The following is a 15,542-nucleotide window of genomic DNA, read 5'->3' as shown; positions in this document are numbered from 1 at the left end:
AGAAGGAGGGTGCAATGACACCGTATCAATGCCCAGCTCAGACTGACTGGGATAAAGCACAGCAACAACTCAAAGAAATTAAGGGTGTGATGCTCTGGTGAGTGCAAAGGTTACAAGGCATCAAAAAGCTGCAAGTTGAGAATTTTCAGAACCAAATTGGAATCATGTCCCAAATGGTGTGAAAATGGCTGAGTTCAGCAGGACAGTGACAACTGCCGTTTATATCTTTGGAGAAGAGCAGGCGGGAAAAACAAATGGTGCAGGCATAATGAATGGGTACCGTCAGGGCAAAAATAACTGACTCCAGACATGAATGCTTGGGGATTATTCATACCTAAAAAAAGAAATGTGAATGTGGAAAGACACTTGAGAGAGAATGGGGATTTTTTCATGTTCCCATTTATATTTACATCCCAAATTTCCCTTTATACCTCGAACAAATCAGCTGAACATAACCGAAATATTGATCTTTCAACTTAAAACACAACCACCAAAATTCAGTCTTTTTTCAGTGGTAGCCAGTTCACCAACGTTTGTCATCAGCCACAAAGCCAGTGTCTATTTCTGCATTTCACTGTCACGAGGGAGATTTTCAATAGAATTTTAAGAGCTTAGAAAAGAAATCCTGAAAAAAAAACCCCTGTTGTGGTGTCTATGTCACTTAAAGAACTTACCAGCAGTTCACTCAGTTGTTCATAATCAAACATCTCATTTTCATACTGTTCTGCAAGTTCTTTACCCAAGGCAATGGCCTCTTCCCACATCTGTGGATAAAAAACATCACAAAACAACAACAAAAACTCCCTGAATGCCATACCTTGGTTAACCAACACTGAATGAAATAACCCTTAGTAAAACACAACACGCCTGTAAACACTGGGCCAAATCTGCTGTGCCAAATAGCTGTGGCAGCATTACCCACATGTCTCTATTTGATGCAAATCAAGTACAATGATCAAATTGCTTCAGGATTAAAATGATGCCTGCTAGCCCAACTAGGTAGCCAACCATGTGCAAACATGGCCTGCTCACAAGGAAACCCAGAGCTGTGTATAACTGCTGTTGACTGCTGTTCATAATCACCTCTCTCTCCTTCTAATATCTTTAACCTATATTAGACAGGACAGGTAATTTGCAGATATTGCTTTGTACAAATGCATTTCTATTGGTTCTTTTTCCTCTCTTATTCTCCAACCATGAAATTCTGCAGCTGTCTCAACTGACCCAAAGGAATTTAACGGTATCCTTCAGCTCTTCAGAAGCCAATAATCTCAATGAGGAACAGAAAGAATGTTTTAAAATGTGTATTTTTCACTTTTTTCTACTCCAAATACAAAGAATCAAAATCCCAAAGGCACCAAAGGATGCTCAAATTGGCACACCTGGCTATTTGAGATTGAACTTGATGATCTGCCTCCTCTGCTGAAACTCGGCTGCCACTGCTGATCTTGCTTTATTTAACAAAAAATGTGATTTGCAAGGTGTTATAAATCCATTTGGTTCATACTACCCTTCATCTTAAACTTAAATCTCCTGCCCACATCACCTAATTCCCCCCTCAGCATCAGGCCATATGTTCCCTGCCCTGGTGAAATACTCAGAAGGCTGCAGCTGTAAAGAGAAGGAAAAGGGCTGAACACGTTTCCCTACCACTCCCTTAAGACAACCACCTTTGAGAACAAAGTGAAGCACCACAACTTCCAAAGATGATGGGAGCTGGATGCTGGGGGAAACCTTCACACACAACTGATTCCTGCATCCATCCTGTACAGACCCCCCCAGTCCCACTGCATAAGTAAGAAACACAATGAAATCCCACAGCTCAAAGCCCAAACTGAGTGCTGGGTGAATTTGTTGGCCTACAGGTAGCACAACACTGGTTAAATGATGGCTTTAGCAGAATTAAAACTTGGTTTTGAATTGTTTCCCTCTCCACCCTCGTCAGTCGAGACTGTAAACACACTGGAGTGGAGGCTGTGTTTCCATTGTGCCTCCTCCAGCCTGATCAAACCCTTTAGATGTCACTGAATATCAGTATTAATAGATGACTTTTACACATCTTCCAGAGCCTGTAAAAATGATTCTTTGAATTAAACATCATACAGATTCAGCTCATCTCCAACATCCATGCAGTCAGTGCACAATCTCAGCATTCCTCCTCATGATCCTTCCCCTGTCTACGAGTGGAGATGAACAGGGAAAAGACAGATACTATGAACCACGTTTGGCTGGGGTTAAATCACAGTGCTGCCTTCAGTCACTCAAAATTAAATGGCTTTAAAGGTTCTTTACAAGTTAGTTTACAAGTTACACTGCTTGTATTAGTCACACTGTTTTCAGTGGAACGCTCTCAGGTACAGAGAAAGGATGAAACTGCTCCTTTCCTATCCTACTGCAAATATGCAATCAAAGAGCTCCAGCATGGGAAAAGATCCTGCCCATTTGTGCCAGCCTCCAACCTGGCCTCACTCCAGCCCAGGGATCTGCCTCTGAGCCAAGAATCATAGAATGGAAGCGGTTGGAAGGGACCTTTAGAGATCATCTAGTCCTACCTTTTGTTGCTACTATCTCTTAAAACACCCACTCTGCCCCAACATCTCTATTTCAAGATGCAATGGTCCGCTTCAATCCTCCAAAGGAATGAAGAGAAGTTGTATTATACAGCTCAGCTTGTGAAATGTCAAGTGCCCTGAACTCCAGGGGCCCAGGACTCCATTCACCAGCTGCCTTTTCCCTGGGTGCTTTGTGCAGCGGGACCACAACACCTGCAGCACCAACCAGAACCAAAACCCAAGCCAGTAATGGAAGCAGGGACGGTGTGGTTACAACCCCCTGCACAACCCTTCCCCAAATTTCTGTTTACTACAGGGCAAATTTATTCAGGTGAGGCCAGCATGGCTGTGGCAAAGGATGCTGATAAATGAAAGCTATATTCTTGAAGGTCAATAACTCCCAATCTGCTGCCTCGCAGATTTCCTGCCTTGGAAGGTTTCCCAGGTTTGCCCAGGACATGGCAGGTCTTCTGGAGGAACGAGCTGTACAGGGAGCTACTACACAGGATTTGTACTATGTACAACTCATTAATGCAAGAAACAATTTATCTGGAGAGCGCTCCAGAGAGAGGCTGGCGACCCTGGACGGAAAATGCTGCTTTTACACTCAACGCCTAACAAAAATGTGTACAGCCTGAATTCAGTTGTGTGGACACGAGCTGCAAATCGTTCCGGGAAAGACTTTGAGGATGCAGAAGGAGATGTTTGTAGGGAAAACCTAGCAATTTAATTGCTATTTGAAGCGAGATTGCTCATTGCCCAGGAAGAACCGCAGCATCCAATTTAGTTTCTGAGGCTCTTTCACAGCAGCGAAGGAGGATCTTAGGGTATGTCTTAGCTCCTGCTGAGTTAATGGTCAGTAAAAATTAAATAGTTTAGGCTGAGAATATTATCATGTGATGTTGGGATGTACAAGGGACACTCCAAGCTGTGTAAATTTCAGATAGTGTTAATTAACCATCAAGTAAGCCTAATATTGTAAACACAATGCTAAAGCACAGGGTTTCTCTGCTGTTCTCTGTTGGTGTAAGATACAGCCATGGCTGGAAACCTTTTTAGAACAACTTGCTGTATTAATTTGGAACATGGTCAAACAGTGTATCTTTCCTCTCTGCACACTGCCTCTGTCCTTGACAGCTCTCAGGATGGGCTTATGACCTGACGTGGGCTATGAGCTGGACATGAGCCGTGCGCTGATTTTTGGCAGACAGGTGAATTTCACCACTATATTGTTAGAGGAACAAAGAGCTATTTGATGCCATCCCTTGAGCCAAAAAAGGGGCATTTTTAAGCAAAATCATGGCATTTAATGCGTAGTTTCAAGTATTTTGTGGCTCCTGTAACCTAGTAAAAGCTTATTTTTTGGGGAAGGATGGGGCAGGGAAGGAAGGAGGAGCAGAAATAAATGAGCAGCATGCATTTATTTACTTTTTCTCCTCCCTGGGACCAACACTTTCAATTTATGAAGGTGCAGAGGAAAACATGCACTGATTTATAGGCTGCGGCATCCTCTGGCAAACCTGAAACACGTTGCGGTTTGTACGTTTTACCGTGCAGGAATAAGATCGCTGCTGCTTCCTTTACAGCTCCAGGGACCACACAAGCCTGTTTAAAGACAATATCTTACTTTTGTAACACTGACACTGAGTATTTCTGGGCTTCAGTAGTTGACTAGCACTGACTCACATCAGGAGCTCCACACGGGCAACATTTCACCCCCTTCCCTTGCCACTGCTTTACCTTCTAGTCCTGAGATAGCCACCAATTTTCAGTAAAGTCCCTGGATTAAAGGCTTTGTTGGCAAAGCTTCAGCCAAACACAGAAACAGCAAACACTTGAGAGCAGTTCAAAGGAGAGGTCAGACTGCTGTGATAAGTGTGAAGATAAGGCTTTTAAGGGCAAAAGCCAAGAGAAATGGAGATGAGGCTGCCAAGTGCAAGTTGGTGAAGAATGATAATGTAGGAGAGATAACTGTGTGTATAGTAGGGAAACTTGGAAGAACATTTCATATTGGAAACAAAAAGCTTAGAAGAGTAATGAAAAGTATTGCTAATAAGGAATCACATCCATAAAGCAGAAGAACAGCAAAATGCAGAAGTTGTACCTGCAAACGTTAACTTACTAAAGGTGAAAGGTTTCAGAAGATTAGTTTAAGGATCAAAAGTCAAGTAAAAGAGCAAGCTCCCTAAGAATAGGATATTGCAAAACAGGAATCAACATGGGGAATGTTAAAAGGACCTCAAACTGCAACTAATGGGGATATTGGTGGTGAAGGCTGGTAGTCTGTTCTCAGCCAAAATGAGATGCCCACAGCACTGCGGTGAGTGCAAGCCCACACTCTGCATTACTCAGTTACCAATCTCTCAGGCACTTCTGCTCTAGAAGCAAAAGGTCCATTCCATTCCAGTTTGTGTATGGAGGATTATATCCTCCTCTAAATTCATCTCACCATGAATGCTAATATTAAGGGAATAAGCCTCACAGTTGGTCTCCACTTGGAAAGTGCACTGTGCACTCCCTCCTGGGAAATTACTCTGCTAAGAGAAAAGGATCATGATTTTTGAGAGGCTGAACTGCATCAGCCTTTAGAAAAAAAAAGGCAAATGTCACCTTTTAGGAAATCCCTCTCCTCCATTTCTTCTACATAATGTTTCTAACCACGTCTCCCTTCCCTCTCAAGTCCACTGCATCCCATCAGGCAGGCTGGAATGGAAGAGGCACAGTCTCAAAACAACTTGAAAACAAAACTCCTGAGCTTCTGTAAAAGCCTGCAAATAGCTCTACAGCTGCCCAGGGTAAAGTGACCTTCTTTTGACATCTCTTGTTAACTTTATGGGAAAAGAAAGCAAAGTAGTGAGATCAGCCCAGAGTGAATTGCCAGGCAGATACAGAGCTGAGCCACTATGGCACAAAAAAAAGAGAGAGATTGTTGAGTTTATTGGTACAGCCTTCTAAAAATACCCAGTGAGCAGCTGATGGACTACAGCTGAAAACTCTATAGGTACATGTAAAAACATTGATCTACCCTGATGTCAGAACATCCCAAATGAGAGATTACCTTAATTCCACTGTGGAACCCTCAACTTTGAGTTTCCTGACACTGGAAAACTCATGTAAGATTCTCATATTCTCTGTATTGATTTGGGGTTTTTTTCCTTTTCATTGAACAATACAAAAGGTTCTCACCAACTGGAGCTACCAGGAAACAAAGAGAAGAAATGCCTGTAACTCCAAAGAGTGCTTTGAAAATGGATCATCTCTTCACACACACACACACATCACAAAGTCCTATGCCTTGAGGTATGCAAAGGAGAAGGAAGAAGGAAACACAGTGGTCCCTTTGATATCACTGCTCGCTTCAGTGCAATGAAGATTCAGCTGTTTAACTATGAGGAGAAGGGAAAACACAGCATTTTCAATGCTATGTCTTTTGAAAGCTGGCAGAGCTTTCTCTCCTTCCTAGCTGTAATGGTTCTTCAGTCTAACAGGGTGTCTCCAGCGTGGCAGCCGTGCTGGGGCACTGGGGCAGGCTGGAGAGGAAGCAGCAGGGATTGTGCCTGCTGTTTATATAAACAGCTCATTAGCACTATCAGCAGAAATGGGTGGGTGCAACCTGAAGACATAGATGTAAAGGAGGCTGCAGGTTTTAATTTACAGCTAAAATGCATTGGCCTGGTGCTCAGAAGAACAATCCCCACTGCAAGCAGCATCAGAGAGTGACTGTGAAGCCATGAAAGGACAAAACAAAACCAGGCTGCTTCTGTCTTTTTCCTTTCCAGAGAGGAATGTAACATTTTAATACACTTTAAATCAGCTATGACCCCAATTCAAATGAGGTTCTCCTTACCTGCTGTTCAAGGGTTAGTAAAAGCTTTCAGGGCAGGAGAAGCCTGCTGTGGAAACCAATGCCATCCACTGCCCAGCCCCAAGGCACCAACCCAGGCCCAGCCACAGTTTGTGGAGCCCACCTCCCTCACAGTCTACAGTGACAATTTCTTGAGCATCATTTATGAACAACTTCTAAATATTGCACTAAGGTAAGGTATAAAACTCGACCTTTTGAGCAAAGTTTCTATCAAAATACTAATCTGATTCTGGCAAAGACTTACTTGGAAACACGAGCTGGTTGGATAATAAATTCCAGTTCTACCAGCAAATGACATTTCTGGTTGCACTACATTTATGCAACAATGATTGCTTTTAAACCCCTGAGTTTATGTTCTTGGAGTATTCTGACAAAGAGATCTCTGCTTCTGCTTCTGAGAAAGAGATCTTCTACTTTGGATCTACAGCTCCCTGGCAGGAGGCTGTGGCCAGGTGGGGATCAGTCTCTTCTCCCAAGTAACAAGTGATGGGACAAGAGGAAATGGCCTCAAGTTGCAGCAGGAGAGGTTTAGATTGGAGACTAGGAAAAGATTTTGCACTGAAAAGGTTGTCAAGCCCTGTCCCAGGCTGCCCAGGGCAGTGGTGGAGTCCCCATACCTGGAGGGATCCCAAAGCAGCGCTGCTGTAGGGCTGAGGGATGTAGGTTAGCAGTGGCCATGGCAGTGCTGGGGAGAAGGTTGGTCTCAATGAGCTTAAGGGGCTTCTCCATATTCAACAATGCTATGATTCCAGATATAAACATTTTGTGTATGAAATATCCACACACTGACACATCCCTACATCTCCCTGTCTACCAAGTTAAACCCCTTCATCTCTGTGGACAGTTAACACCAGCACTCCTCCCTTCCCATCATGCTATGTCAAATGCAAATTCATCTTGCAATAAAAGGCATAATTGTAATGAAACAGTCCCATCTGAGCCTATTTCTGCCTTCCTACAAGGCACCAAGCACAGACATCCATTTTCTGAGGGAATTACTCAGTGTACATAAGAACAAACAAGGGTAGCTGAAGGATCATATTAGCTATTGCAATTGTCAGAAACACTAAGTCCTCCCAAATTACATGCATCACTCTCATTTTCTCTGTGGCATCAGATGCACATCTATTGACCCTTAACACAGCAGCTGGAAATGTACCATTGCCTTATTTTTACTGTTCTTTTACAAAAAGGTATGATTATCTGCAAGTGCTAACTGGTGGGCCCTTTACATAAGGCACTCCAAATAATCTGTAGCAAGTTTAAATCTCCCTGAAGGTCACTTGATGCAAACTATGTTTACTGTTCAACTTGAAAGTCAGAGAGAAAAGCAATGAAACATATTTGGACTTCTTTTTTTTCCCCCCTTCTCTTTTTACCTTGCCCTTGTCAAAGTAATGGATAATTTCTTGATAGAGTTGATCTTTCAGCTGTCCTTGAGTAGCAGCCTGGTATCCATCCCGCTGGGTAAGATGTGCTGCACATGCTTCTTCTGACCACTAAATCATACAAGAAAAAGAGGAAAGGTGAGAGCAAATCAAAAGTTATGACATATGTCAGTTAGGTTAAAAAACATCCACCTTCTTTTCTTATTTTAATAAGAATAATAGCACAGCTAATGCACTAACAAAGATCTTCTTTTGCAGCTGTGCACTTTGATTCTTCATACACGAGGAGCATTTATTTGAATGCTGTAATTGGAGGGTAATTACATATATTAGCTGGAAGGAAGCTTCTCAAAGTGGTTTCCTCTCCTCACTGAGTTTGGAGACACTGACCTTGGCCTGCTGATGGGTATGACCTGCTGGATGTATAACCAACACTTGCAGGTTTATGTTGAGAAACAGCCAGAAGCCAAGATACATCAATACCATCAGAAAAGACTGCAGGCAGAGAAACAAAATGGCTAAAGTTCATAGAGAATGTCTAGAGGCATAGAAAAGTATCACTAACTACGTTTATTCAGTCTGTCTGCAATTAGTAGCTCTTGCTCTTCCAGCAAATGCCTAAAGGATGAGGAGCAAGGCAGAGACTAAATGGATTTCGTCCTAGACCTGAGAGAACCAAGCAATTCCCCACAGCCTTCTCCCTTGCACTTGCATATCCAGCTGCCCAGTAAGGGACAGATGCTATCCAAGCCTCTGCACTCCAGTATTCATATCAGCTCTTCTTCATCTCCTTTCTCTCCTCTCACTAACACTCCCAGTGACCTACCTGGGGATGTGACAGGAGTGGAGCATTATTCCTAGGCAGTATACTAATACTATATCCTACCCTTCTACAGCTGTCCATTTTCATGAGGCTTGCAGGAAATTAATACCTTAGAGACTCACAAACCTCAATCAAATCGAATCACATCAAATCAAATCACAAACCTTCATTAAATCAAATGAAACTTCACACAGATTGAAAGAGACAGGCACAGGTGCTCCAACAGGACTTCTTGCCTTAAGAAACTTCAGTTCAAAAACTAAATTCATTAAAGAACTATGCACTTTCTTCTCCAAAAATCAAAGCTACTGCAGGAGGAGGACTGCCCGCAGAAATAAAGCTGCATCACCTTCCAAAAAGAAGGAATTTAACCCAAGAGCAGCTACTCACAGATGTATCCACAGAACTGCTGTTGCACCACCCAGTTTTACCTGCTATATGGTTATTCAGTTTTGCCCAGCTACTTCTTAATCTGCCCCAAATGTTGGTGTTTGGCTCCAGCACTCAGCTTTGACACCTTTGTGCTCTTGACCAATGCAAACGCCCTAAGGCCTGCAAGGCACTGGCATTCTTCTCAGCACACTGAGAGCCATTATCTCTGTCAGTTTAGAACATTTTAAGTTTGATTAAATGAGTTAAAAATAAAACTAAAGTCTCTTAAGTGTGCTCCATCAGCTTGCAGTGACCTGGAGAAAACGATGGCGGCTCCCTCTCCACAGAGACAGCCTTCTCGTGAACCTAACGGGGAAATCCTTGAAAGCTCTCAATCTTGACCTAAACGTGATCCCATTAAAATTGACGTGATGAAACTCAGGCCCATGATGAGTGTCATTGCAAATCCTGTCCTCAAGGTTTGAAAAGCAAAACTCAACTGCCTGAAGTCACACACACTGCAGTATTGCTGTTCCTCAAGCAATGCTGAGCTCCTCCATCCACTGCTGACTACTGCTGGCAACAGCACGTTGGATCAGATGGATCGATACACTTTCACAATAACAGAACTCCAGCATATTATCATATTTATAAACAAACATCTGCTTAGTGATGAAAACCTGCAATAAATGCTGCCCTTACATTGGCCACCTCCTATCGATCTGTGCTGTAAGAAAAGAAAACTAGATGTTGCCTTCTGGTAAATCAAAGGAGTATATTAAGATCCACATCTGGTCTCTGCAGGCACTCTGTAAGAAAAGTCAAAATTGGCTAAACTCTAATTTAAGGTCACATAAAACGTATTGACTAGGAATTTGAAGCCATAACAGGTAAAGGAATGACATTTTATGGCATGGTTCATGTCATCATTTGCCCAGAAAAGCTGCACCTGTGGAAGGGAATGAATGCTTTGTCTCCTCTTAAAAGGTTCAATCATGCAAAGCGTGATGAGCGAGCATTACACTCCTTGGCAGGCCTGCTTTATGTCCCTCCTAGGAACAAGAGATCTTTATAGCCCCAGTTATTCATTCCAACTTCTACCCACAGGCAACCGACTGGTCTGTGTGACTGAGGGTGTCAGAGGCATTTCCTCATGTCCTCACCTCTCTGCACAGGAACTTTCATTCCCACAGAAGTGACTGCATCCAGCAGGCTGTCCCCAGCAATTACCCCTGCTTTGAACGAGGAACACAGCTGCTGCTACAGCTTTTGCACTGCAGATGCATCTCACTGATGTTTCCTTGCCTAGTAACCTTACATTTATTTCAAAATACAGTAAATAACTTTCAAGGTGTCTTAGTTTAAGTTGCACATGTGAGCTCTGCATCATATTTAGTCTTTTATAGCTTGGATGCAGTTTACTCAGTTTTGAGGTGTGAACCATTCTCACTGCATCCATTAGAAGCATTTTGTTTAACACCTTCCCCTTTTCAACACAGGTGTTTTGCAGTAGCATTTCCCTTGGGATTGCCTAGATTAACTCAAAGATTGCCAAGAACAAGTCCTGCCTTGGAATGAGATCAATTTCCTTTGGAAAACGAGTCCCAGCAGCAGAGCCCCTGTTATAATACAAAAGGTTGCAACACACCACTGGCATGAGAAGTAGATCAAAGGGAAAATGCATTTCTCAGTTACTCCCTTCCTGACTCTCTGCCCTGTACAACCACAAGTGCTACTGTCCTCTAGGGGAGCAAAAAGAGATCCAGGGCAGAGAAAAGATTTCCCAGTGGGTGATGAGATGCGAGGAAGGAGAATGGGACTCAAGGAAATGCTTTGGAAAACACTAATTCTGATCAAAGTTAGATTTTTACTTTTCCTATTGAGTGCCTTTTAAAATGAAAACATAAAGCTCCTTGCTAGCAATTTAGTGCTGACAAGGCTATGTTAAATCTGTGATTGCATGACACGTGTCTGCTGTTAGGTGCAGCATCCTTCTACATGACAACGGCAGGAACACGGCTGGCACGTGTGCTGCCACACTTGTGACACTCTCATGTAAACAAGCTGAATGTTACACACAACATCATCTATCCAGAAAGTCTTCAGTGAGATCAATGCTTACAAAATGCACCCTCATTACATTTCTGACTGGCAGAATATGGTGTTAGAAACTCAAATGCACTTCATGTAACACTTTATATATTGCAGGCTGCAATAGAACATTCAATAGAGAACAGCGCTGTTGTTATGTCTCTGTAAATGTGCCACAAACTGTGTAACACTGCACTAAAATGATATGCACTTTTTAAAGGCATGAACCTGGAAACGAGACCACTGAATCTCTAATTCTTCAAAATCAAAACTGAATCTACAGATAGCCCAAAGCGTTTGACACCAGTCTCCTGCAGCACCTTGCGTGGCCTTTGCAAAAACAAGTCTGTGGAGAGCTGATTTACTAAAACAGGTGTTTAGATGCTTCCACACACTACATGTTTTTGATATTTAAAATAAATTCAGATCACAGCTTTGCAATTTGTAACTCGTGGTCTGACACCTACTAACAGCAGAGAGCTGCTTTCCTGCACGTAGGAATTACATGTACAACAGATAAAGCCGCCAGAAGAAGCAGTGCACAGCTGTTAATCAGTTTAAAGTGCAGATGTTCCAATGACAAACAACAGAATCATCACAGAATCACAGAATGGTTACTACTACAGTGGATTTCAGAAGTTGCAGTGTGTTTTGGTGTTTACCTTAAGAAGCTTTGCATGCAGAAGCAGAGTGTAGGCAGCCTCCGTGTAGTTATCACATTCTTTGTGCAGGTCACACAGCTTGTACAAATACCTGCAGGTAACAAAAACAATGGTTCTTAATAAAAAGGCTGGCTCTTAAATGTTACTAAGTCAGTGATTTTGAAGACTACAATGGTTCAGCTCTATCTTCAAGCAGCAAAATGTATGTGGGATTATTCACAGCTCACCTTGCTGTGTGCAGACACCCTTTAGGACCCTCGGCATTTCTGTTGTGCTCTTTTTCCAACGCACACACAATGACTTGTGATGAGGAAGGAATCCAGCACAGATTTTGTGCCAGAGAGCTCTAACTGCTCAGCTAGGAGACAGATGTAAGTCTTATTCCTTAACTTCAATATCATAGCATCTCTGGAAAGGGATCCTCTCCTATTAAAATGTGCTTTGAAAAAGGCAGTGAAAATGCAGGGCTTTGACACACTATGACACACTGTAACTTGTTAACAGGGAATTTGGGTGGAGGCCTGACAGTAAGAGACAATTTGTGTTGATGAAGATGCTGGAGAGGGCAGACCTATGACTCATAACTGTATGTTTGTGCCCACTTATCAATCCTGCCTTTTGCTAGATTTTATTTGCTTTTTGCAGACCAACTAAGCACTAATTGAAACCATTTAAACAAGAGGAAGCGAGTTCACAAGTGTAAATTCTTTCAAAAAGATACCATGCATCTGAGAAGGAGTTAAGGAATAATATTTAGATACTTGAAACTGCATTAAAGACATGACCTTCTGCAATTTTAAGCCAAAGTACAAGCAGAGGATTAGGAACCCCGAGCTTTACAAGAAGCACAACATATTGCCGTTTTTACTTTGTGTGAACACAGATCTTGAAAGGTTCCTGAAAGCTCTAAATTTAAGGCATCAGTCATGATAGTATTTAATAGTCCTTTTTACCCCAAATCACATGTTTTATAGCTCGCCAGGAGGTAAAATGATTTCTTTGCTCAGCTCTCATTTGTTTTCCTCGTGTGACAACACTCCTGAGTATTCCAGTGTTCATCATAATGTAACTGAAGGAGTTGGAGAAGGGGGACAAGAAAAAAGTCTCATGACTAATTTCTAATGCTCACTGTTCTCAGTGCAGATAAGCTTTTAATGTACTGAAGGTTCAGTCAAGGTATGCTTTTCCATTCTTTCCCTGCAGCCCCCAAGTGACTGCTTAATAAGAACTTAATTTTCTCCTATTCCACTACAGTAAGTCAAGCAGAGTTCGGCACTCGTCGTGTTTACAAACCTTATGTACATCTCTTCTCTCTCAATCTCCTTGTAGAAATTCTGAAAAACAACATAATTTTGTTACAAAGCCTTTGATTTCAGAGCCTGGAAAGTACACAGAACATGCACCAAATTAAACATTCATCATCGCAGAACATCCCCCTCCAAACTGCAAAATGCAATTTGCCTCTAGTGATAGAACACAAGTTATTTAACTGACAAAGTCTAATGCTGTGATGTTCCACCACAGAGTGCATTAGGGCTTACATCTCACTGCAAAGGTTAAGAATATGCAAGAAGAGTCTTGCTAGGAATTTGCTGCTGGCATTTGCAAGTCACACTCCATCAGCCACTTCCAGTTGAAATCGTGTAATACACAACCCCATCATTTTAAAGCAACAGTTGCTCCATGGATTTAAAACTCCAAACCTCAGTGGAGCAGTACATCATCTGCTCTTGAATTCTAATGGTTGCTTTGGAAATAAAGAAGTTAGATTAGTGTTATTTATCAGGATTCACGTACACCTCGTGTTATCATCACTCTTTTCAGAATTGTCTGAATGCCTCCGGTGTTGAGATAAACCAGTTAACACTGCACACCCGGTAAATGGAAGAGAGGAGACACTGGGGGAGGTGTTGCAGGCATTTCTGAACCCAATTTAAAGTTTGCCTTCGAAAGTTAAAATGTATCTAAGACAACATAATAGAATGAAATTTATCCTTCACTGGATTAGGATATATTTCAATGCTAAATTAAACCAGTCTGAGTAGCCACTAAGAGATGCATAAACCCAGCTCTAATAGATGCATAGGCCAACACTAAACTGTTCCCTTGGAGAAGAACCGTGTTACAGGGTAGAATCTACAGGCTGCAGTTGGAAACGCTGGATGATTCACTGCAGATGTGTTTGAGTTGACATAACCGCTCACTGGTTTTGAGTTCAACTCAAAAGATAAACTGAAGCCTGGGTTTTGTTTGCTTTTCTAAAGAAGAGGAGACTTCTGTGTGGATCAACAATGTAAAACCATTTTATCCTAATGCTGCTGCCAGCTGCTCTCCCTGTCTGATGCAGCTCGAGAAGCAACATCCAATCAACCAAAATGTGACGAGGCTTGTGCAGCAGGTTGACACTGACACACACGACGTTTACTCCAGCTCCCTCTTCCCCAAAAAACAGCCCCTGCTCCTGACCCTTCTTTGGGTGCAGGTTCCACACCCCTTTACACTGTGCTGCCCCACACACATGGGGCCTCACTGGGAATGGGATGAGCAACTGACAGAGATGAAAAACAACTGGAGGGAAGGAGTTGGAGATTCCAGCTGCCTTGCTGCTTTGTGGCACGCTTGCTTTCACCAGGATTGGCAGGGTTAGCAACAAGCAGCTGAGGGAACACATAGGGCTTTTATTATTTTTTTTCAAAACACTGGCTTAAATGCACATCAAAACCTCTGACTTAAATTACAGTCAACACAGACAAACTTAATCCTGTGGAAGCCCCTGACTCATTACAGCCCCAATTACGAACTGCTTGAGACCTCAGGTGGGAGTTGTGCCGAGTATCAGCCCTGGGTTGGGCTTCTGCTAAGGCAGGTGCCTGGAGAATGATGAAAAGCCTGACTTGGCCCTGGAGGGCAAACAGGACTTTAAAATGAAGCCAAAGTTTTAAATCACGCCCACTGAAAAGAGAGGCAAGCTGTGCCCTGCGACGCTCTCCCGCAGGCTGCGGCCGCAGGGCTGTGCGTGGGCACCTCACCGTGCTCTCACTTGACAGCAGGGAATCGCCCACAAAAGGTATCAGTTGCAAAGACCTGACAAACTCAGGAGATGCTGTTAGAGACACTTAGAGAAAACACCCCCCACCCTGGAGCTGCTACGGTGAGAATTACTCGGAGGAGCCTCCAGAGTATTGTGATGATGGGAAGGAGAAACAAATTCCCCTTCTTGGAGGAATTCTGCCTGTTTCATAAACTGTTGTCACGTTTCAGAGGGTATGGCGTGTGCCATGTTTGATTTCCTATCTTGCCTGGTGTGAACTGGCTTTTCTAACTCCAGCTCTTCTCGGGAGGATGCTACGACTTTTCTGCAAGGCAGCCCGACGGCACTTGCTAGATCAACAGCCGGTGACGACTCTCCCAACGCCTCCTCTTTTCCCATTTCCTAACCATTCTGATGCTTTTTGATGTGCACAGAGGGGAGAAACAAACTAAAAATAAACCCTGCTTTTCTGGTGTGATGTCTCTATCTTCTCTCCCATTCTAACAGGCAATGTTTCATTTACAGCTCGTGCTATGGTGTGGCATAAAGGCTGCACTGCACCAGCCAAGGACATTTGCATTAGTTGCCAGTGGTAAAGCTACAAATGATTTGCTCACAGTTTCCAAACCAGCCTAACCAAAATCTATCAGCACTATCACATAAACTATAAACAGTGTCTGTGCCCCACATATTTAAACAAATTAAAAGCTTGGACCGTGTTACAGGGATGAAAGCTATGAAGTCTTAATGGATAACAG

General features: G+C 42.8%; 1 protein-coding gene across 2 annotated transcripts in view; it reads right to left on the bottom strand.

The window, feature by feature from the left end:
• The window catches only part of DOCK1 (dedicator of cytokinesis 1), a 285,055-nt gene that overhangs the window by 43,983 nt on the left and 225,530 nt on the right, over nucleotides 1-15,542 (bottom strand). For both annotated transcript variants that reach the window (XM_062000751.1, XM_062000752.1), the window contains exons 36-39: nucleotides 13,047-13,087; nucleotides 11,754-11,844; nucleotides 7,797-7,916; nucleotides 675-764 (exon numbers count right to left, since the gene is read on the bottom strand). In XM_062000751.1, coding sequence (XP_061856735.1) covers nucleotides 675-764; nucleotides 7,797-7,916; nucleotides 11,754-11,844; nucleotides 13,047-13,087 — 342 coding nt within the window. The remainder of the gene's footprint in view (nucleotides 1-674; nucleotides 765-7,796; nucleotides 7,917-11,753; nucleotides 11,845-13,046; nucleotides 13,088-15,542) is intronic.

The sequence above is a fragment of the Colius striatus genome, chromosome 8 (genome assembly GCF_028858725.1).
Source record: "Colius striatus isolate bColStr4 chromosome 8, bColStr4.1.hap1, whole genome shotgun sequence".
Taxonomy (NCBI): Eukaryota; Metazoa; Chordata; class Aves; order Coliiformes; family Coliidae; genus Colius; species Colius striatus.
This window is presented reverse-complemented; position numbering and strand designations above follow the sequence as displayed.